Here is a 25,935-nt window from a genome sequence, read left to right as displayed (position 1 = left end):
AGGATTGTCATTCACAACTGGATATGTGCACAACTGAAACAGCTGTGCATGATAGATCTTGTACTTAATTTGAATAAAAATAGAGTCTTTGAATTGTTCTCAAGCCTGAGAATGGTATGATTCCAGTTGAACTTTAAGGAAATGAATCTTGCAGTATTTTTTTAAATGATTCAAATTCCAGAAATATGAACATAGAAAATACCAAACTTGGTGGTCTGTTAGAGGCATTAACTGGGTTTGCAACTTGTTTAGAAGGGAGATGGCAGAGCAAAATGACTCTAAATGTTTTTATCAAGTGATTAAAAGAATTGTTGTACCCTGAAAGAAATAGAAAGGTATCATGTTTGTGGTGATTGGGATGACGTAAGACATAGAAATAGTTCTCCTTTGAACATTTCAAATTACTATGAATGGCTTTTGTCATACTAAATGGACAATTTGGTATAATTCCTCCAAAAAGGCTTTATTTTTCTTTGTCTTTTCTCCTCTTTCAGGGTGAAGTCATTGACGTGGGTTATGGAAAGGCAGATGATTTAAAGAGGATTAAAAAAATGAAAAATACAACAAATCAGATTGCACTCCTGAAATTAGGAAAATTGCCACTACTTTATAAGGTTGGTCCAATGGCTATTGTTCGGTGGTGGGGTGAACATTTTGTTTTGTTTTGTTTTGTTGGAGTTATTCGTATCTGTGAGTGTGGAGTGTGTGTGTGTGTGTGTGAGGGAGAGAGAAAGACAGGGAGAAACAGAAAGCAAGCTAGACACAGGCACAAAGAGGCAAAGAGTATCACAGGAAGATGCCTTTTCCAAAACAGAAAATTTTAAATTAAGATCATGAAGAAAAAGAAATTGATGTCCTCATTTCTTAAGACAGGAGATACCATAAGCCAGATATTAGTGAGTTTGTGAAATTTTATGAAATTGGCATACCCTTGATAATAATACCTATTTGGAACACGAAAAAATGAGAACCACAGTGTCCCCTTCTTAGGACATACATGAAACTTCCAACCTATTATCAAAACTGACTAATCACCATGTGCTTTATGTTAGACTAGTATCTAGCTGGTTTACATTCCTTAGTGATGGATTTTGTCAGCTGTCTAACTTCACAGATACTGACTTTGCTCGGGAATTTAATTAAGATATAATGTGCTAGGGAAAAACAGAAGTTTTATTTACTTTATTTAAATAGAAGTTTATTAACACTCATCCACTAGATGCATTTACATAATTAAAACAGCTTGATCTAAGTATCTCATAATGAGCCACCGTAATAGGCAGCCACTACTGCTCATTCTTACTTCATTTTCTTTTTCTATTAAAAAAAGAGTGGTCAGTATAGTTATGTCACTGGCACTCTCTAGTTCTGAAGATATATTGGATTTCTCCTCATCCAACTCTAAATGAGTTTTGCTAATTCCCAGGTCCAAAAATGTTTCCAGAAATCTGTTGGCACACTCTAAGGAGACAAGAGAACATCCTGTGCCTGTTTTTCATTATCTTCCAAGGTTGCCCTTATACTTGAATTTGTGTCTGATAGTAGATAACAGGCCAGAATTTTAAGATAGTCTTAAAAATACAATACACAGTGATACTGATTTTTTGCAGGATAATTTGTCAATATGTATTAAATGACTTAATCATATTTTAATCTAGTAATTCCAGTTCAGTCAATGTATTCTAAAGGGGGAAAAAGACAGATAATAAACATGGTGACCAATGATGTGACAAAATATTAGAAATGATATATATGTCCAGTTTAGTATTGAAAATTATGCTACATTTGTACAGATGAATACGTACTATACAATTACAGTTTAAGGAGAATATTTAATGATGTGAAAATCCACATAAATCAAGAAATAAGTTATAAAGAGGACATGTGTAATAATAATAATGATATTGTTACTTCCAAAGATAACATTGTTAGTAATATGGGCTAGATATTTTTCTAAGCATTTTTTTATGTATTCTCACATTAACCTTCACAATAACTGTGCTATTGAGGTAGAGACTATAATTATCTTTGATTTATAGATGGGGTAACTAAGGAAGAAAAAGGGTAAGTGACTCATTCAAAAACAAACAGCTAGTTACTTGAAGCAATCAGATTTACACCCAGGCCGTCTCATCTTAGATCCTGAGTCTATAATGTGGACCTGTGTGTGCATATGTATGTAGCTGGAGTAGATTGGTCAATAGATAGGTAATCAAGATGTTAAATTGGAGTTGTTAACTGAAACTCTAAGATAAAAAAGAGGAGATATTTCAAAGTGAGCTACCCAACACCCATATTTCAAAGGAAATAACTGAAAACATGTTAGACTCTGGGTTATAAAAGGTTTAAAAATTAGGGGGAGAGGATTTTATGAATAAGAATTTGAGAAATTTATTTTAAGTTCCCCGGCAAGCCTTGTGACTAGTGCTACAGTGAAATCACATGGGGGCTTTAATGTATGTGCTCGGCAGTATGGCGGACATGGTAGACTGGTGTCTGACTCACCTGAGGACCCTAAAGGTAAGAGGTAGGTTTACTCAGCATCTAACACACGAGCACAAAAGAAGTGTCTGTGTTGGGACTAGCCTGTATCCCCAGAGCTGGGAGCAGAAAAATACATGTGTGTTTCGCTTGGTAATATGATTAGTTATATGGGCTAGATATTTTTCTGAGCATTTTTTGTGTATCATCGCAATCTTCACAATAAGCACATTACTGAAGTAAGAACTATTATTATCTTTAGTTTGTAGATGAGTATCATTAGTACACGGGGAAGGAAATAAAACAGAGTATACTTCTTCTCCAACAACAGACCTGAGCTGACAGAGGGGCAAGAAGATGAAATTTTAAATCAAGTGTAGAGTTTTGATCATGATAGGAGGACTAGACATTCTAATTTCTTAAGACTAGTGACAAATTGATTATAGGAGTTTTTACCACAAATAATCAGGAAAAGTCTTTATCTAGGTGTTTGGGGAGTAATGTTCCTCTCTGGACATGTTTTAAAAGGGCAAAGGGAAACAAAGTGGCCTTGCTTTGGGAACATTATGTGAATCCTGCTTGTTCAACCTACCAGGGGTATATTTGACTAAAATATTATTTGTGACAGGGGCCACTTATATAAATTGGGTAGATGGAATTATGGGTGATTTCTACTTCTTTACATTTTCCTGAATTTCCAAATCTTCTACAATGATTGCATGTATGTTTTACAAGGGAAATAAAAACTTAGGATAAGGTATTTAAAAATTATTTAATGGTGCTCATAGGCCAAATATTCAAAATCCTTACCAGTAGATAATGGGTTAAAGAAAAGCTAGTTTCTTTGTATTTGACTGCTCTAGAGAATATTTACACTATGAAACCCTTTGGCCCTAGCTACAAAGTCGTGAATTACTGAATTATCTAGGACACAACTATCAAGAACCTGGTATATTTTTCTTGATCATTTATTTTCCTTGTAGAACTGTGAACAGGTTTAACAAAGAATTCTATGCAGAATCCCCTCCAGACAGTGCCTTGTCACCACAGTGGCATTATCTTCTAGGGCAGAGGAGACAGGGCATCCTTTCTTTAACCCTCCCAATGCCATCCTAGCCATCTCTGTTTTCTTCATATTGTCACAGAGATTTGAAAGATCATTGAAACTATATGTATTGATACACCTTCACATAGTAAAGAGAAAGGCAGCGTGGATTAGACAAAGCGATACAGCATGATTGCAGATGAGTTTGCTCCGCCTGTCCTTCAGATAGATTCTGAAGCTGAAATTCGAACGTGAGGTAATAGTGTAATACAGCTGGTTGGAAAAAGGTAGAGGACCAATTAACTTCTGTGTGAATCACAACTGTTAATCATGATTCAGAGCGAGCGTCTGGAAAAAGTTAATCTTATTTTAGCTGTGTAGTAGTTACTAAGTCATAGTTCAAAAACAAATTTGGGAGGGAATCTGCATCTGAGATAGGGAGGGCAAAGGGCAAGTGTAATTGTGATATTAAATTCTCTCCTGAAATGAGTGGTAGAAAAATAATATGCAGCCAAGAAGGAAGAGATCTCCTTAGTTTTACCGTAAATACTATGTATGTATTAATTTAGTCTCCAGGAAGGGATTGATGAGAAAATCCCCACATTGTGTAGCAGGAACTGTTAAAGGCTTTTAGATCCATGTCTTGACATCCACAGGTATTGCTGCAGGAGAGAGCCAGCCAAGTTCTCCAGAGCTAGCTTGTACAAGTTTCCTTAAGTTTAAAACTTAAAGGCTGTAGGTTTATTTTAGCTTTGTGTTTACAGTAGTTTATTTTAGGGGAAAATTCTTTAGTTCTCTAAGCTTTGAGACAAAATATTCCTTTATATGTCATAATGGATTCATTTAGATTTCTCTTAGTGACAATCTGAGACATAGTAATGCAGATCCTAAGACCCTCACAAATTCCCAAATTGCTGAACAGCACTCTAGTATGAAATTTATTTTTACAAAATGCAATAAAAGCATTTGGCTTTCTTAAGAACCATTTTCACAAAAAGCAATAATAAAAAAAATTACTGTGTACTCCATGACAACTAGAAATCAAGTAAATCCCACCGAAACGTGGAGGGCAAACCATTGTCTAGGTCCACATCATAAATCAGCCCCACTTCTTGTAGGAGTCAAACTTGTACGTAGTAAAATTAGAAATGAATATACATCTTATACCTTTTGTGCATGGCAAAATCACACACAAGAATCCACAAATGCTATTGCTGTTTTTTATAAATGAAGTAACAAATAGCTCGTTACTAGTACTGTTATATAGTAAGATATCAGTAAATATTAGCTATTTTTTGTATTTTTTTATATATACTTTCATTCTCTTTTTTTCCTTTTTAAAGACTGGCACCTGAGCTGACAACTGTTGCCAATCTTTTTTTTTTTTTGCCTGCTTTATCTCCCCAAATCTCCCCCGGTACATAGTTGTATATCTTAGTTGTGGGTCCTTCTAGTTGTGGCATGTGGGATGCCACCTCAGCGTGGCCTGACGAGCAGTGTCATGTCCCCGCCCAGGATCCAAACCCGCGAAACCCTGGGCCTCCGAAGTGGAGCATGCGAACTTAACCATTAGGCCACGGGGCCAGCCCCCCTACACTTTTATTCTTATAATCACAATTTTAATGATCCAGGAATCCAAATAATTTTGTAGTTTTCTACAAATGAAACATTTTTCTATCTATTCACCAGATGAGATTTATATTTTAATATGAATTGTGCATTGTTTGGCCAGTATATAACTTAACCAACTACCACATAAGTCCATAAAACAATCTTAATCAGGTAGGTCTTTCAGAAGAGCCTGGAGGGAAACAAGAGGTAGGAAACAAGTGTTATGGGTTTATACTTTCAAAAAGATTGTTTCCCACAAATTACGGAGTAGTATTATTTAAAGAAAAAGTAAACTTCATGCTATTTGAGTTTTAAACCCAACTTAATCCACAAGGTAAGTAAATTTAAAACATTGAGTTGGGGACTTCATGAGGAAAATCGATAAATATTGAGGACTTACCAGTCAATACTCAACAAATGGGCAATTGGAAGATCAATAAGAAGTCCTCTAGTTCAGGTAAAGTAAATACTGAGAAACACTATATTTTGAAAACTAACTTCACATGAAGCATTTTCATACTTTTCATATTTGCCGAACTATACTTGAAGTTTCATTTACTCCAACCTCCTTTTTTTTTCCTGATGATGTTTATTGGATCCTGTGATAACTACATTCAGAAGAATTATATTTTCTTTATTCCAGTTGATAGAGAGGAGCATTTGCCCTATTTTATGTGGTAGAAGCTTAAGATGGTAGAACTGAAATTTAATATCTTATTTCCCCAAATTAAAATACGATGCACTTAGCTCATACTTAGTATAAAAAAAGTGTGGTGCCTAGTACAAGAGTACAACAATGTGTATAAAAAAGAGTTTAATATTTTTGAAGGTGACATATTCATGGTGTGTTGTGTTCCTGTGTGTGTGTGTGTGGGTGTGTGTGTGGTGTATGCATATGCACATTGGTACAACCTTACGTGTGATGTGGCTTGAGGCTGGGAAGATAGGAAAGAAAAGAAAGACTCCTTTTCCATTGAAATTTTGATGCATTATAATTTTCCCTGATAGTGATAATCCTAGCAGATCTATTTACAGGACATTCTATGAACGTTTCAGATGAAGAAGAAATGTTTAATTCAGTGTCAATGCATGATGTTTGTAGGTATGGTTTTGTATATGGAGGCAAACCTGCTTGTTTTTTAAAGACAATTTTTGAAAGTATTTTATCAACAAAAATAAAAAGTGAACACTATCTTGATTCTTAGGGTATGCTTGTTCGCTGACTAATTTAATGAGGCCCTTTGTATCCAGATTTTAGAAGTCATTACAAAAGACCAGTGCTCCCTATTTTGTAATTACAAGTCTCCAAACCTGCTCCATTGATCATGGAAAACACAATCAGGACTAGAACACAAAATCAGAAAAACAATCGTTTAATGCCTTTAAAAGATATCTGTTGCTTTCTAAATCAGACTGCTTTCCATTTTCCACTGACTGACTTTAGTTATTTTTCTAAATGACTTAGACCAAATATTACCATATTTACAAAAGGTAAGTAATTTTTGTTGAAATACAACTTCAATCATAAGTTATAATGAAAAAACTTCAGACTGTGTCATTATTCTGCCATTTAGCAATCAGACTTTAAGAAAATGAATTTAGAACAAGAATAACTAATCAAATGCTTCAGATCCTATTCCTAACATTAGAGTATTTTTCATGGTCTAAAACCAAATGAAAGTGTGTCTACAAATCCTCAAAGTCTATCATGAATGAATCCCATAATTTGGAAGTCATGTCTGTATTTTACCTATGTGATAATATCATTTGATTACATTTAGCGACCATTCAAAAATTATGAAATCATAAGTGCCAGAATGTTTTAGAAGGGTTGATTTTGTACATCTTATTGTAATATGGTCAGCATAATTAATCCCCATGTATGCATGCAAGTTTGGCACCGCAAGAAAAGGTGCAGAGCATTTTGTTTCTTATAACTAAATGTTATCGTATAAATTAAGAAAAGCAAGAAGTCAAGAAAGAGACAGAAAAGGAGGGAGAGAGGAAGGAAAGGAGGGAGAGAGAGAAACAGCAGTTGATTCCTTCTAGTTCACTCCCTAGAATTAAATGTTTCAGAAATCTTTTTTATATATTATATATTACTTTAAAATCTGAAAGTAAACTTTAGACATATTTTAACTTTTTTGGCAATTATTTGGACTCACCAATATAGATGTCTATTATGGTAGTAACATATGGCTTTGTGGTAATCCTGAGCTATCCTTTCACAGTTCAGCTTTTCCCTCTCCCCCTGCATCTGGTTGACAGTTTTCATTTTTTCCTGCCGTAGATCAGTTTCCCAGTTCTTCCAATCCGCTATATTTGCTCTGTGTTCAACAGGTAACTTGTTTTAGACAGAGAAGCACAGCATGGCAGGATGCAGGGACGGTAGACAGGCTCAAGTCCAAGCTCTTGTGGTTGGTGGTTATGTGACTTTAGAATAGTAGCTAACCCCTCCGAAGTCTTAGAGTTCTTTTTCTTTTCAAAAGATCTCTACAATGGTGATAAAAATAATCCCCACTCATAAGATGAGTGAGCATGAAATCTGAAAATGCATGCATAAATTCTTAATAAATATTAGTTATTATTAGTAAGCCCTTAAAATCTGAATGAGATTCTAAAGAGAAAGGGCATGAATTTTATAACAGAGAAATGACAGCTCTCATACTTGCAAATCTGAACTGAAGATAATATACTTACTAAATAAGTCAATTACAGAAGTATTGTCTCTCAAGATTGTACTTTTACATTATTTAACTATAAATATTATGTTGATACCATGTAGCATAATTTGAATCTCAATTAAACAAAAAAATTAAAGAGTCAACTTTAATAATAAGGGAGACATAATATAAATGGAGAAATGCATGTTAAGAATAAATATAATGACTATTAAAGAGGAATATAAATGGTGACCTAACAGGATCGTATGTGCTTTCAATTTTTATGTTCCTCAGTGTTTGTTTTTATGCAGACTCTTTCTAAGGTGGTTGAAGTATATAATATTAAGAAAATAATATTATTTTAAGAATTAAAACTATATTACATTTATAGAGCAGTAGTATAAACATCTAATACAAATTTTGAATTTATTTTGAAAGTTGAAGTATCATGTATGGCTACAAGAACATCATGTAATTGCCTACATCATAAGGTTGTTGTAGAAATTAACTGAAATAATACATGTAAGTCCTCGATGCAATGCCTAGAACATACTAAGCACTCATTAAAAGTTGGCTAATATTTTATTTAACCACACCAAAATGTTTTATCAGGTACAGCATTTTCTACTTGCTTTTCATTTTCTTAGTAGACACCATTCTGTGTGGTCAACATCCCACATCTTATGATTCACTGAGTGGTATAATTCCTGCCCTATGTTTGTTTGTTTTCAGTAAAGGCTCAGGACTTCAAAGAAGACTTTAAGATTATTTCAGGAATGATTATGGTGTTGAAACTTCTATTCAAGATTTGCTTTGAATTTAGAATATCCTAAAACAGAATTTGAGATTTTGTATAGTTCCTTTCACTCCTGCATTGATGTTTCATAGAGGTGATGGGTGTTAATTTATTTTTTTAATTAAAAAATAAGTAAACTTTGACGGTATAGTAACAATGTTTTAAAAGAATCCACTTGATGTCTAATTATTAATCATTATCCATATAGCTGTAAGTTCTTTTTTTTCCCCCCATTCACTGTCTTCTGATAAAAATAGATTAATTAATATCTTGCTCAGGAACACATTGGTAAGGAGTCCTAGGCAGCTGCTTGGATTTTCCTAATTTGTTGTTGCTATAAAATATGTGAAGACAGAGATAAATTACTTCTGGAAAGAAGTATCATTGGAAGAAATTTAATATTTGGGGGAAAAAAAGTACCTATCCCTAAAATTTATGCAATTAAAATTAAAGCTACATAATGTATTGTATCTAGTTTCAAATTCAATAGACTTCCTGTTTTTATAACAAATTAACCTTTAATAAGCTATAACACTTTAATGTAGCTACACAAGCTTAAAATATTCTCACTTGAACTTTGAAAACAATATACATTCAATAAAATACTCTAATAAGTAATTATTATCATATAAGTTAATTTATTATTCTCATAAATATTCATTAAATTGCTTTTTAACTAAAAATATATATTCACTGTGTTTATGCAAAAGTTATTTGGAAGGTTTTATAGCCCAATATATATTATAGTTAAGAATAAAGCTTTTGTGGTTTTAATAATGTGCAGTTTTACAAAAAGCCTATTACAGATTTAAAAAGTTACTTTTATTTACTAGATTTGCATTTCCAAATTTTATTCAATCTTTATTTACATTTTGTATAATTTCTCTTGTATTGCATTTTAGATTCCACCTAGTAAGCTCATTTAGTATAATACATTTCTTGTAATTAAAAAAAATGAATATTAAATACATTATTTGAATATTATACTCATCTAATATCTAAATTTTAAAACTTTTACAATACTAATAATTCCAATCATTATTGGAATAATTCCACATCTTAAATCAATTTTGAATTGGAAAACTAGAAAATATGTCTCTATAATTTCAGAAATATATGTAGTATAATAGCAGACTTAAATCTGGACAAATATTCACAATCAAGGAAGAACTATTAGCAGATTCTTCAAAGAAAATTATGTTTGTTCTTCAATTTTCAGTTATAATTTTCTTTTTGTTGTAACCTAAATCAATTAGGCTGTTGGAATTACTATCCCTACCTATCAATTAAAGAACATGCTTGTTTTTCATAAATACATAAATTACCCATATCGAACTTCTTTTGTAATTCTCACACAAAAACAGTTTTCAAGGAGTCTTAGGATAAATTTCATCATATGCAAAACAAGTCATTGAATGAAATGCAGGAGGAACCCTTACAGTTCTAACACACTGTGCTTACTTGACATTGTTCCAATATCCAAATTAATGACGTTTCTAATACAATTTCTTTGCCTTTAAATAATAACGTATGTGTAATTAAATAGTAGTGCAACTTGGTGATAGTATTATGGATATTAAAACATCTGTGATGTAATCTAAAATTTAATTTCAGTTCTGTTAAGAAAAAGACAATTTTAACTCTTTGCCTTAGATTTTGGGTGATTTCAATGTCTATTCTAAATTTTATAAACTTTACAAGCTCAAAGATTCCTTAGCTTAAGAGTAAAACTGGAAAAAAAAATTCTCTGTAATATTTAGATTAAAATGGAATTGGCTTTTCCCCCAAGTACCATTATTTTACAGATAGCAAGCGGTGTTCTATCCTCTTCAAAGCCTTCTTTGCTGAGTTTTATGTGACTTCCATAGGAAGTTATCTAAACCTTTTACACTTGTGATGTGCCTGTATTAAATTTTTGTTTTTAATTTAGAACAGTAAACAAAAGGAAGAAGTCAGTCCCTATTGCCTCCCTGTGGTATTATGTGTGCTGCCATAGTCTCTACATTTTAACATTTGTAGTCATTGCTTTCACCATGTTTTGATGTACAGCAGCCTTTTCTGCAGTAAACCAAAGATTCCAGTAACTACAATCAGATATGACTCTGATTGGATCAAAAGATTTATTGATGGGATCACTAATAAAATAATTTAATATCTAACATTTTCAAAATTGTCTGCAATATTCTGGGTTCTTTATTGTCTGTCATTCTTAGACAAAGCAAAATGACAAAGTTTTTATGCTAAATCAGAAATAAAGGGGTCTAGAGAAACTAGTAAACCGAGCTGGAAACAATGAAGTGAGACACAGCTACAAATGGCGTATTTCATGTGATGATTGGCAAAACACATATAAAAATATTTTTCCCAGGTTTTTAAAAAATTTCTAGTCTGACTTACTAAATATGTATATTTTTCATCTTTTATTTTGACTGGCTTCATCATTTGTGTACTTTAATGAAACAAACCCATTTTTAACATAAGGTAGCATATACATCAGGCAGCGGATATGCCAGGAAATAATTTTATTTTACAATTAATTTGAGGTTTTTTAAAATTTCTGATTGATTAGAAATTGCAATTCTAAAGCCTTTTGCCCTGAAACTGAGAAACACATACATGTAGATGGCACTTCCAAATCAGCAGAGTATGAGACCATGTTCATGTGATTTGAGAGGCTTTGGGAAGCCCTCTCTGGCCTAAATTATATCCATTAAATGCTGGAAATCAAAAGTTACTACTTCACGGGGCCGGCCCAGTGGCACAGGGGTTAAGTGCGCACATTCTGCTTCGGCGGCCCATGGTTTGCTGGTTCCGATTCCGGGTGTGGACATGGCACCACTTGTCATGCCATGCTGTGGCAGGCATCCCACATATAAAGTGGAGGAAGATGGGCAGGGATGTTAGCTCAGGGCCAGTCTTCCTCAGCAAAAAGTGGAGGACTGGCAGCAGATGTTGATCAGGGCTAATCTTCCTCAAAAAAAAAAAAATAAAAGACAGTTACTATTTCATATGTTTAGTAGGCAATTTGTCAAGATATCACTATACACAATATAATTTATAAAGATTTTATTGAAAAGTAATTTATATCAGATAATAACAATTTAGTATCCTTAGCATAGGAGAAAGGGTAGGAATACTCCATCTAGAAGATGGGGCTAGGAGTAGAATGGGTAGCTAAAGACACAATTCTTCACAATTCTGACCTGAGTGGTCTTTGTGTATACATTTAAATCAATTGTTTATTTGTACTTATGATGAATTTCCTACCTCACATCCCATGGCTAAGGTAGACCATCTGATCAGTTCTATGGGGTTCGAGTCCCAGCTCTACCTCTTAATCGCTTTGAGTCAGTCTTCAAGTCTTTTGACCTCTATAAGACTTAATTTTCTTCCTTGTAAAACCAGTATAATAATAGTGCTGTCTCTCTATCACCTAGCTTTTAGTAAATGCACAATAAATTTTCGGGTTTTTTGTTGTTATATTGTACCCATGGTAAAGGAATAGTTCTTATTTTCACTGGAGGTTTTTAAAAACATAGTTACCTGAGTAATCCCTGTGTAAACGTGTGACTTTCTGTCAGATCCGTTATCTCACATAAACACTCATAATACTCCCAAACTGGCTGTGAAGGAGGGATGGTCACTGCTCCACAGTGAGTAACTAAGTCTCTGAGAGTGTGTCTTCTTAGTGTCGTACGTGTATTACACAGAGACTAAGTCTGTTAGTCCAAACTCAGAGCACTTTCCGATCCCCACAGCTCATTAATTTATCTGTGTTTATGAGGAACCTTTACTGTAAGATGCCTTCTCTCAGACCTTAGCACCACGGCGGCTTCAATCCTGGTTCTTTACAAACTAGACAAAGAGTTTTCAGGTTACTTTCAAATGGTTCAGAATGAGAAAGATACACGAAAGATAAAGCAAGTGTGGAAAAAATTTAACTTCTGGAGAAGTCAGGTGATTAGTATGTGAGTGTTAATCGTACTATATGTTCCTTTCTATTGAAATCTTAAAAGTAAAAGCTTTCAAAATAAAGTTGGATGGGGGTGGGAGTGAGGGTATGCTTACCCAGGATTCTCAACAGGTGCCTGAAAACGCCTCTGTTTTGGCATTAATTTAGCTTTTCTCCCCCCTGCCATGGGAGCTGATTGAATGGTTCCAAGACACGCTTTCCATTTGGACAAGATTTCCCGTTTACGTGGAGAGTCTTTGAGTCAGCTTCTGCCCTTAGTCAATCAAGCATACTAATCAGAGGATTCGGACTTACCACCTTAACTGTCCAAAATCTGACTTAAGGGGTAAAAAAATATCACTTGGTATTCTCCCTGCAAGGTATGGTAAAAATCAACTGGTGGGTTGCACATGGTCATTATGGTTAAATCACTGTACATCCACAGTGACTGAATTTTGATGTTTTTATCAGATTACTGACAGCCAGGAAGACATAGCCTTAGGCACCTAAACAAAAGAAAGCTGAACGTGAACTGGTGTTGAATTTGTTCCTGACTAGAGTGCCTGGTGAAATCATAGGGCACGTGGATATTTGAGCTCGTTTATTATTAGAGAAGAGTTCTCATTAACTTCTTCAGGAAAGTGTTGCCATTAAATCTTATCTTGAATGAGAAGAATTTGTAACTTGAAAATGTTTATGAATATTTCATAAGAATCATCTTAGGGTGCATGCTTGTATGTGATAGGCTGGCAAAGGTTGACAGATAGGTGACATATTGTAATGACTTGATGGATGCATATGGAATGTTTAATGGAAAAGTGAGAAGTGCCTGCTGGGCTGCTGTGAACTCCTTCCAGTATTGTACTGATTTTTGTTGGCTATTAACACAATCCTCCCAGAAAGGAATAGGTACTAATTAACGAGTTGAAAATGACAGGGTTATTTTATTGCACTAACTGGACCTACAGGAAATATGTTTAGAAGAAGGATCAGCGATTTATTCGTTTCTTTTTATTAAAACACATTTTAAAAATGCATATCTGAGCAAAGTAGATCTTAATGAGTAGGCACACATTTTTTTTTCCAGGCGTGGATGTCCTATATACTTGTATTCGCTTACTGCTTTGATGTCTCAGAATCTCAGATAAATTTCACAGTTAGAGGGAAATACGCATAGTTTGGCCCAAGAGCACAGACAAAGACCAGGAGATATCAGGACGACATTATCAAAAGCAAACAAACAAGAAGTTACTGTTATTAACCTTAGAAAGAGAAAGATATGCAAAAGTGGAAAAATAATCTGTCTCAACCATTGTTAATTAGCAGAATATCAGGTTCAGTTTGGTTTGGTCTGTTTTAAAATGGATAGAAGAAATTGAGGAATAGGTTCAGAAATGATTGGTGGATCAGGAAAATGTGGCGAATTATTTACTGGGAGTTATTTAATCTGAAAAGAAGTTTGAGGAGAAAGTTAAGAACAGTCTTCAAGAACATGAAGGAGTTTTCATGTGTTATAAAATTAGGAGCTGTCCCAATCTTTGCAGAATTTAAAGCTATAAAACATGGGCTTAAATTGTATTAAAATATATTTAGGTTACACATGAATAATTTTATTAAAAAGGTTGATTAAATGCTAGAAAAAGCTTCCAAAGATGGTTGCCCCAGTCTGCGTCTAGAACTTTTAGAATATCTAATGTTTTATGTAATGTTTCTTGATATATATATATATATATATATCAATATATACTTTTTTTTTAAAAACCTTGGACAGTTTAAGGTATGGTGTTATGTTTAGTATATGGTTAGTAGATGTTTAGTATATGTGTCTTTCTCTATACACACTTTAGTCCTGGATAAGAATACTTTCAAATAAAAAATAAAGCCCAGAATGTTACGACATATAAGTTCTGGTTTTGTGATCTAAGAGACTAAGGAATTTGTCCCTTCTGAGAACAGAGGCCTTGGCATTTATGAATTAATCTAATTCATTTTAGTAAAAGACGATAAGATGCTGGAACTTTTCATTCAACTTATGGCAAATTGTAAACTTTTTGAAAAGTCTGTTCCAGGAATGCATCAGTTTGACATGTGTCTTTATTTTAAAAAATCAAAGGACCATTTTTGTGTATTTTGCTAAGAAAATGGGTTTATCATATTTTCAATGAAATTATGTGAAGTATTAATCTTTATTATAAAAAGAGGACTGTGTAGGTGGATGGATTATTTTCATTTGTGAAGTTGACCAGTCTCTATGCTACCCTGGCTAATGAAATCCCTGTTTGGACTTAGGTTGGTATTACCGAAAGGATTCCGCCACACCTCACTGTCTGTAAGCTTACCATGATCTGCGGAGACCATTTCAATGAGGCTAAGACTTGATTTTTTTTTTTCCTGCTTAAAGTCATTTGTAAGTTTACCAGAGTAAAAAACTGATCACATCTCATTTTATGACAACAATCAGTTATTTTGATAATTCCATGATTCCCACTGTCTGAAAAGGAACTAGCCTAACAATGTGTTCCTATGAAGATTACCAGAATAGACTCTAAAAAAAGACCATTTAATCCCAGTTTCCATGGCCCTGTCCATCTCATGTTTACCACACAGGAGATGGAAGGCATAATCTTTTGAAATGTGCTACTTATGCTTTATGTTATCATTCCAGTCTCAAGGAATCTTTGTGACGGAGCTAAGATTAATTAGCTTATTGGATCTGATTACCGTAGACCCTGATTTCTGTTAATAGCCGTGTTTATCATCTTAATGTCAAATTTGCTTCCAGCAATTTACATGATCACATAAATGTATGATGCATTGAAGCTGCTGCATTTGACATCAGATAAATATTGAGGGCTGAGAGGCTTTTGCTATAATATGTCATCCCTGGTACTGCCCTCTCTATCTCACAAAACAGTTTAAAGCGTTATTTTTTTAATGTAGAAAATATAACTGGGAAGACTTGAAAACCATGTTATTTGCATCCTGTTTTTCATATCAAAGGGGACAATTCCGGGTGTAATTCTAGGTCCATAGAAACCTAATGCTATGAATTATTTAATCAATTCTCTTGGGTTATTTATCTGACTTAAGGTGAGGGACTGATATTTTACTTCTAAGTGTATCCTTTTCTAACAGAGGGGGAAACTATGATTTTAAAAAAGTGTGTAAATATAATCATGGCACAACAGCATAACATGCAGATAAATTACAAGTCAGGATAAGAAAAGAAACAATATTTTATTTACATTTTATTTTGTCTATAGAGTATTTTTCATAGGTATACTCCTAAACAGTCTATTTAAAATCATGGTTTATGTAATTTAATATTGGATTCCTATAATGATTTTAACACAATTTTATTTTAATTGCAAAACATTAGGCTTCACATTGTTTACCTCTTGCCTGTAAGTTCATGAATATATATGAACATGAATGCTTATTGTAGATCACAATGTGTTTGATAGAATGCTGCAGTTATTAATTTGTGTGTTTATGTTCTTATCTTACAATTATCTCCTCACATATGACCATAGACAGGAAAAATTTGCCTTCCTTATTCACCAAATTTTAATTTGGTAGCATATTTGCAAGTAACCAGGGTAATTTATCTTTCTATAAGTATTTCATTTTAAAGTATTTTATTATAATATAAATTTCTTATTCCAAACCAATGCCAGGAATTTTCAATTGCTGCACTAGGTTATTTTCCATATTAGAATCTTGTATTTTTCACTTATTTATGAAAGATTATCACTAAAGATCATCTATAATAAATTCTTAATTTTGAGATGACATTCAAAGAGGTTAAGAAACTTGCATAGATCAAGCAGTTGTTGCATAGATCAAAAGGAGACCATTTATTTTCCATTTTACCCTAACATAAGGTATTTCATAATAAATATTCTGTGTGCATCAGTGTGTATGTGCGGTAAAGAGTTGATATTTCCATCACATTTTTTTTGAATATACATCTGTGATGGATACACAGGTGGTTTTTAATTTTTTTCTTTATGCATTTCTGTTTATTCAAAATAATTTACAATGAGCATGTATCGCTATTATATTTTAAAATTTTTTCAGCAAATTAAAGTGTCCCAAATAATAGGCATTTCTTTGAATTATCTGAATATTCTAGATAAACTAGCTGTAGATTAATTCAATTTTGTTAAGTATAAATAGAAATGTTTCCCCAAATACTCAAAATAGCATAATATTGCAACAAAATAAAATAAAATAAATATATATTATGTGTATAGTATTTTGAATTTCCAATTTTGAATGATATTCCAGTACTCAGAGATTATGTGGTCAATTTCAGAATATTTGTGAGCTATGTGAATTCCTTCGTTTTGTTTTCACGTAGCACAGTTTCCTTCTCCCATTTAAAATAGCACCACAAAATTAACCAGTGAGGCAGGGGGCCTTAGGGCTTAATGGTGTGGGTTCTGGAAGCAGTTTGAGGCTTAAATTCTAGCTCAGCCTACGACATTGAGAGAAACACTTCACCTACAAGTTCATCTATTTGTCTGTAAAATTAATATAATACTTGCCACAGACTATTTACAATGTGAACTGAAGGTGAGCTAACTTCAACATGGTACAAGCCCATTTTCTCAAGTGAAGAGAGGTAAATTTGGCCCATAATTTTAATCTATTTAGAGTTATATTTTTATTCCATTGGGCACAATTATTTCTATTGAAGATGCTCTTGAAGATGACTCACAAAAAATGCACTATTTGTTTAATTGAGAAGAACTTGTCAGAGTGATGAATACTGAGAAATAAACCCTCATGAAATTCCTAGAGCTATAACACGGAACACCTACTATTTCTGACCCTTTATTTCACTTTATTATCGAAACAAACAGCTCCTCCATCCTCATGTACTTTTTCCCCGGCTAAAGACTGCCTCCTCCTTTTGAAATGGTGGGAATAGAGATATTTTAGACCATCGAGGTTTTTGTGGTATTAGAAAGCAGCCAGAGTGCAATGGGTGGTAGAAATAAAATGTGAAAATCAAAGACCACATTCCAATTTCATTATGTGTAAACAGGTGTTCACCGATTGATAAGATGTATAAAGAGAACACTCAATTTCTGAGAATGTTACTCCAAATAGCTTAATAAAGAATATACCTTTATATAGAAGAAATCCAGTCATCCTTCAGTATCCACAGGGATTGGTTCCAGGACCCCACACGGATACCCAAATCCCCGGATGCTCAAGTCCCTTAGTCGGCTCTCGGTATCCACGAGTGCAGAACCCGCAGATGCAGAGGGCCGAATGTAGCTTACTTTCCTATTGTCTTCAGGAAGATCTTAAGATTCTCAAAAATTAAATAAGAAAGTTTTTTTCTTGTATATTTCAAGAAAACTAAAATCTCACATGGCCTTTCCATTTATACAGAAATGCGGAGTTCTTTTCCCAGCACCACTGCGCACAGCCATGCCAGTCATGCAGCTTACATCTTATGGGGCAACATTCACGGCATAAACATGAGGGATTTGTGTATTTTTTACCACCATTTTCTGGCTGACGACAGTAAAGTGTCTCCTTTTAACAAAATCAGTATATTACAACAGATTTTAGGCAGATGGAAGTCAAGTGTCTTGAGGACACTTGTCTTACATGTACCTCTGCCCATATGGCACCTTTATGCATATTAGTAAGAGTTCAGAATTTAACCAACATAAAATTATCACATATTCTAACCCTAAAATACAAAGATCAATTAGGGAAACACGTAAAAATTCTGAGTACTATGCCTGGGCTTTCAACAAAATATATTAGTGTTCCTTTAGTTATTATTAATAAAAATAGTAATTATAAACAATTTTAAGAATTTAATAATGATGATAAAACTCTGAAGGCCATCTCCTCTTCTAGAATTCATGACTGCAACTCTGGTAATCACCAGAAGTTAGTATGGCACTTACATAATGTAAACCACTCCAAAGTTATTTTTTTCTTTAGTCATAAATAATGAATTGCAATAAAAATGCATCCACATGGAAAAATTGCATCATCTTATAATAAAAATTATACCCCATAAATATTAGTATTCATTAGGTAAGTTTCTATAAGATGAGTAAACATAAGGAACAACATAAAAAAACAGGTTTATCATAAAGTACCTTTTCTTTTTTTTTTTGAGGAAGCTTGGCCCTGATCTAACATCTGTTGCCAATCTTCCCTTTTGCTTGAGGAAGATTGTTGCTGAGCTAACATCTGTGCCAATCTTCCTCTATTTTGTATGTGGGATGCTGACATGGCATGACTTGACAGGACTTAATCTGTGCCCAGGATCTGAACCTGCGAACCCTGGGCTGGCAAAGCAGAGTGCGTGAACTTAACCACTATGCCAGCTGGCCAGCCCCCATAAAGTACTTTTTAATCTATCATTTGAACAGCAGTAATTAATTCATTGTTGAGTTTATTCAACTAACAATGTCTCCATTTCTCTTTGTGGTATAATTACAAAATAATTCTTGCCCTGCAAGGCTTTTGAGGATCTCTTTGCAAATGTATTCTTTTTTTTTTTTTTTTGGCAAGGGAGATTGGCCCTGAGCTAAAACCTGTTGCCAATCCTCCTCTTTTTGCTTGAGGAAGATTGGCCCTGAGTTAAGATCTCTGCCCATCTTCTCCTATTTTTATATGTGGGTCACCACCACAGCATGGCTGACAAGTGGTCTAGGTCCACTTGCAGGTTCGGAACCCAGGCCACTGAAGTAGAACACACCAAACTTAAACACTATGCCCCCAGGTGGGCCCCAACAAATGTATTCTTTAACCACATAGCTTTTAGCAGCTTTTGACAAGAAAGTTTTGGTAAGTCATGTAAAAATGAGTAAGCAGATGTGAAAAAAATTCAAATAGAACTTTTATAATGAGAGTAGATAAAGATAGAACTCTAAAAATGAAGATATATGTTTAGAGTAATGAACTAGTTCAGTTTTCATTAACATGAAATCTACTTCTGTCATCTTCCAGCCTGAACAGTGCAATCAAATTAATTTGACTACTTCTCTTACTTAACTCACCTCACCTTCCCACCCCATTTCCATCCTCAATTCCAGAGACAGTAAAGTATGCTAACTACTGGTGGCTGGACCTCATTCTAATCAATGAATGTTTGCATCCTTAAGGCAACTCAGCAAAAAATATTCATAATTGTGCAAAATAAGACTTACAGTATGCTCACTGAAAAACCAAGGGTTAGAACCACTGAAGCCAAGATATTTTAATATATTTACCATGTATTGCACCACAAACTGAAATTTGTATCTGATTTGAATTGGTCAAATAAAATTTTAACTCTGCTGTGTCAGCAGGTACCCACATTTGACTAAAACATCTGATACAGATGATAAATTGTATTATGAGATGATCATCAAGGCAAAGTTCCTAATTCTCTTTTTTCTGAAAATCATAGAGTTATGGCAAAGCTGTGGATTTACAAAGCAATACAGGAGAGAATTGAAGAATTGCAACCCATATGTTAATCTAGTAAAATAGCTATATTTCCAGATATAGAAGTATCTTTACTCAGTCTTCTTCCTTTTCAGTCTACCCTTCATTCAACAGTTGAAGTGATCTTTTATATACACAAAACTGATGTTATCAATCCATGCTTAAAACTCTTCAATGGATTCTCATTGACATAAAGACATTCTCCACTGAGATGAAGACCAAAACGCTTAATATTAGTTATGAATCCCTTAATAATCTGACATCTGCATAACCCATCTCATACAACTTCATTTCTTAGCCACCACTTTCTTTTAGTTTCTGAAATATACTGTGTACTTGCGTATTTCAGGGCATGTATTCATTCTAGTTTCTTCTGCCTGGATCTTCCTCCTCATACCCTTTTTCTTACATTAGTCTATTTGACCTTCAGATAACATATTATTACTTCTTTAGATAATGCTTCCCTGATCCCAAAGAATATGTTGGGCTTTCTGGGTAAATAGCTCCCTTTTTCTTAAAAAATATCACTATTTACAATTTAATGTATTTGTGTATTTAATATAATTTAGTATGTGACCTCCCTACTAGATGATTAATTCATAAAGGAAAAGAGGTTGTCTATTTTCCTCCGCTATTGTATCTTCAGCTTTTGACACCATCCCTAGTCCTTGATATATGTTAGGCATTTCTCAAAAATTATGTGTTGAGTGAGTGAATAACTTAATGAATGTGTCTGGTTAATATATCAGAGAGGAATTCCAAACCCAACTCTATTTTCAGCTCTAAAACGACTTCACATTAGCTGGTTGAGTCACTGGGTCTAACCATCTTATATTGTTAAAGTTCAAGGGAACAAGAGGAATCTTAGCTGGTGTATGATTAGCCAAACCCTGAGCAGAGTAATTTTGAAAATAGAAACTTATCCACAGTGTGCCAAGTTTTTGATGAGTTTGTAGCCCTCTACCCCTCCTTTTCTTTTGCTTGATAGTGTTCCTTTTGAAAACTTGAATGTAAGTACCCTATTCTGATGAAAAGGTCACTTTGCAGTGTACTAGATGATGTACTCATGTGACTTTATTTAAATTCAATCCTTTCCATAACCCGATTTTTCAGGTATTATATTCACTATACACTCTAGTAAACTGAGGCCCTCAGTGATTGATTATTTTGCAATTAGACAGTTTAAAAGATGGCAGAACTTAGACTGGAGGACTGAAAACCAGGACTGGAAAACTCATGCTCTTTCCTATTCCGAATTGTAACAATTCCATGTGTATCCAGGGAAATTTATAAAATCCTTACCTATGATGTAGGAACTATCATCTTAACAATATAACTTCTCTAAAGCTAAGATTCTGTTTTTGTTGTGCTATTTTATGTAATAATTCTACCTTCCAGATGGAGTGAGTATACATTTTCTTTCTCTTGCAAAAGTTCACCCTATGCATCCTTCATCTCAGAAGAGTTTAACTTTGCAACTATAAATAAATCTACTAGTTACAATTAGAGCTTTATTTTGCTCATAGAAGTAGATAGATCACCAGACACACTCCCTACAAGTAATGCTCCATTGACAGTAACAAGTCAGACACAAAAGGAACTCTCAAACTTGGATTCATTTTATATGGAACCCTAGGGCAAGTGGATATTTAATCCAAGCTAACTGCAGAGATTTATCCTTATCATTGCCAATGTACTCATTGAAATTACTAAAATATTCAAGCAACAGCTCTAGGAAAAGAAAGCCCATCCTACTATCTAAAAGAATTTACTGCTCGTGATTCTGCCTGAAAGCTAAACCACCTTAATGTGAATTTTAATGTCAGTTTTCATTTTAGGTTCATATGTAAAGTGCTGATGCTTTTGATTGAAAATATACCTTTAATTAAAAGCATAAGAAGTTTCTCTCTCTTTTTTTTTAAAGGATCTTCTCATTTGGGTTAAAACACATAGTAAATCTGTTGCTTGAATATATGCTAGGCATAAAATCATATATTATGTCTCTTCAAAACCACATACTTTAATTTCTAGTTCAAACCATCTGGGCTTTTTTTATGGCAGAAGATATTACATAATATTTTATTACTTCCTGAAATTTGGAGAGGGAAGAATGATCTAGAGTGATAATGTCAGGAAGGCCAACATGATAAAAAGTAGTTCTGAATCTTACAACAATCTCTAAATAAGATCCTTTATATATCAGTGTATCTATGTATTATAAATAAAGATATACACCACAGGCTGCACTCAAATATCAAAAATATATGGTCATGGAAATTAATCACTGAATAGAGAAGACTTCCTTAGAATTATAGAGGCAAAAAGTCATACAAATTTATGTTAGGAAATTGAGGGGATAGGATTTTTTATTATTTCTTGATGGAATAAATAAACTAGAAAGTTGTCTTTGTCTTCACTACTCCATTTTAGATACTTCTAAATTGTATCATTAGAGAGGATCCTGGGAAATAGCCCTCACCGTCTGTTTATTTCTTGGCAGGCATCTGGTCTTCCTGGAATTGGAAAGATGAGGCATCTTTGTTTTTTTCTTAGTATCCCACTAGCTATCCAACTTGTTATTCCTTTCTGGTTCTTCAATTTTATCCTGGTTTTAATTTTTTTCTCCATATAACCATTAGCTCCATTTATACCTTTGAAAATATTTTCTACTTTTTAAAAAATCTATTTTGAAAACAACAAAGTGAAGACAGGGCTTTTCTCCCCGTCTCTTACCAGAATCCATAAAACCATTAAAGAATTTGTAAAGAAATTCATATACTCAGAAAAAAAAAAAAAAAGGCTTAGTGTTGTTAGTTTGTGATTAGTAACCTCTTAACTCCTCTGAATTAGACATTAATAGTAATCTGTATTTGGGGGAGAAATCCTATTGACCCTGCTAGGAAGTAAAAAGGGAATAGGATTAGGCAGGTTGTTGCATCTTAGTAAAAGCTATGGGAGATGCTAATTGAAATATATGTTATTACCACTGAAATATTATGACTATTTGCTTAGGAATCGTTCTATAAAATGGAAAAAGGGCCTTTCTTTGAAAGAACCAAATTGGCCTTTCCTCTTCCTGATACACTTAAACATCTTCTACCATATACATATAGTATATATCATTTCGAGCTTAGGTAGAGAAAGGAGAACTCTTTTGTACTGTTGGTGGAACTGTAAATTGCTGCAGCCACTATGGAAAACAGTGGCTATTCCTCAAAAAATTAAAAACAGAACTACCATATGATTCAGGAGTCTCACTTCTGGGTATATAGCCAAAGGGAATAATAATAGGATATCAAAAAGTTATCTGTACTCCCGTGTTCATTGCAGTATTATTCACAATAGCCAAGATATGGAAACAATGTAAGTGTCCATAACAGATGAATGGATAAAGAAAATGTGATACACACACACACACACACAGCAATATTATTCAACCTTAAAAAAGAAGAAAATCCTGCCATTTGTGACAACTTGAATGGAACTTGAGGGGATTATGCTAAATGAAATAAGCCAAAGAAAGAAGGACAAATACTGCAGGGTATGCCTTATATGTGGAATCTTAAAAAAAAATAAGTCAAATTCATAGAAACAGAGTAAAATGGTGGTTTCCAGGGGCTGGAGTGTGGGGAAAAAGAGAGAGGTTGGTAAAAGCAAACTGTCAGCTATAAGATGAATAAGGTCTGAGGAAATAAAGTTAAATGTGATGACTATAGTTGATAACACTGCGTTGTATAATTGAAATTTGCTAGGAGTAGAACTTAAATGTTCTCACCAAGAAAAAGAAAAGGGCAAATATGTGAGGTGATGGATGTTTAACTAAATGGGAAGAATCCTTTCACAATGTATATGTGTATCAAGTCATCACGATGTCCACTTTAAATAGCTTACAATTTTATGTCAATTATACGTCAATAACGCTGAAATAAGAAAAAGTTTGCTAAACAATGAATGTGTGCACCCCCACCATATAGAGAGCTCTTGATGGGAAGCATTAGAGCAGGTACTTCTCTGAATCCAAGTGAGGCTCACTGCACGTTAATTGATTAGTTAAGGAAAAAGTAATTTTATGTCAGAAATATTTTGAGGAAATTAATTTCATGTATTAATGGATGCTTTCTTAATGATTGTTTCATATTTCTCTTCCAAAGCTACCTCTGTCTATAAATATCTTTGTGGATAAGTGCTAAGGCATTTAATAATTGTATAATTTTGGATCATTTATCCTTAGGTTTATTCAGAAGGAAATCTTTTTGAATAATTTTGTAGACTCTTTTGACCATTTTATATTTTCTTTATCCTGATGCCACATCACTGTATAGGATTACACAAAAAGAAGCTATTTTAATGTTTTATTTGTTTGTGAAGAAAAATTGTTTTCTTCAAAAATATAATCAAAAATATAAAAAACTAAAATAAGGTGAATTAAATTGCAATCTTTTATACTTGGAGAGATACGATATTCTTGTTTAGTTCTAAAAGCAGATGTCCTTAAACTGTTGCTTAAACCCTGGAAACACTTATATTCTTTAGACACACTCAGTAAATGCCATCCTTCTCTTCAACAAAATAAATGAGTCCTTGCTCCTCAAAATGTTACCTTTATTCCAGCAGCAGCTACATCCTGTGGGAGCTGGTGAGAAATGCTAGAGCTCAGGACGTATCTCAGCTCTTTTCTGTCAGAGTCTGCGTTTTAATAAGATACCTAGGTCATTCATGTGAACATTAAAGTTTGAGATACAATGAAATAAATAAACATTTTGTTTTTCTTTAGAATTACATAATTCTAACATCATTCAGATTTTAAAACATATTTATAACTAGATTTAAATATATACCTTAGTGGATAAATTATTCTGACTTATTTAATTTAAATTAGCTCAATAAATTTAGTTATTTCAGAAAATCTTTTTTTAAAGCTATCACCAGTCCATAATTCTAGATTTATAGGTCAATTTTAAAAGATCTTAGTGTGGTACATATATTTTGTATCATTTTCCTTAAGAAATTCTCAGAATTTGCTATTGCAAATTATGGTAAAGTGCCTCTTCTAGTATCACTTTCCATGTGCAAGGTCCTTAAAGTAGACTGGAAACTCTCACTTTTGCATGTTATTGGTTTTGATTAAAAAGTTTTTTGCAATGTTTATATTTTCTCAAGGTTCTACTGTTTTATCTAAATTTATTGATCAATTTGATAAATATCACACATTTTAAAGGAAGACTAAGACTGATTTTTAATTAGACATTACATAAATAAGCTCAAACTCTTTGGGTATCTGTACAAGTGATTGCCATCTTTGCGTTGAACACCCTATTTGATCTAGAATCTTCCACAATACCAGACTTTACATAATACATCATGTATATAATTAAGCTTTTATTTTTTAGAATTTGAGCTTGCAATTGCCTTAATAAGTCTTGATTTATTCTTGTGGCTATTTCAACTTTGTTTAGACAAAGAATCTAGTTCTTATCTTGTTTCCCAGATATGTTCTATTTCATTTTCCGTCTGGACTGTTCAACCTCTTCTCTGTTACCTCAGGTTATCTCATGTCCCACTTTTCTTGTAAAGCCTTCTCTAACTCTTCAAGCTGACTGGAATCTCTCACTTAAAATCCACTGTAATCATGGGTATTTTTCTGTTGTTTCATACACATTATTTGTATCTTCACATTACAAATTAAACACAAAAATCGTAGTCTGTACTTATTTTATATCTCCATTTTTAATCTTTCCTTTCCTCCACCAAAATTAAGAAATAGACACCTAAATTTCAGTTTAAAATATTTGATTGAGTGATTTTATAGTACGGTAAATGGAAATTTAATATTATATATGTTTTACAAATGGAAAAATAAATGAAAATGCGGAAACAAATTTTTCTGTATGTACTGGAAAGCCCTAGAACCTGATTT

The 25,935-nt window shown here is 33.4% G+C and overlaps 1 protein-coding gene across 7 annotated transcripts in view; it reads left to right on the top strand.

Moving 5' to 3' along the window:
* Positions 1 to 25,935, top strand: part of NAALADL2 (N-acetylated alpha-linked acidic dipeptidase like 2) — a 1,259,279-nt gene that overhangs the window by 734,351 nt on the left and 498,993 nt on the right. For all 7 annotated transcript variants that reach the window (XM_046659057.1, XM_046659060.1, XM_046659059.1 and 4 more), the window contains one exon: positions 495 to 614. In XM_046659057.1, the coding sequence (XP_046515013.1) occupies positions 495 to 614 (120 nt within the window). The remainder of the gene's footprint in view (positions 1 to 494; positions 615 to 25,935) is intronic.

The sequence above is a fragment of the Equus quagga genome, chromosome 4 (genome assembly GCF_021613505.1).
Source record: "Equus quagga isolate Etosha38 chromosome 4, UCLA_HA_Equagga_1.0, whole genome shotgun sequence".
Classification (NCBI taxonomy): domain Eukaryota; kingdom Metazoa; phylum Chordata; class Mammalia; order Perissodactyla; family Equidae; genus Equus; species Equus quagga.
The sequence above is the reverse complement of the archived record's forward strand: the minus strand, read 5'-3'. Positions and strand labels throughout refer to the sequence as shown.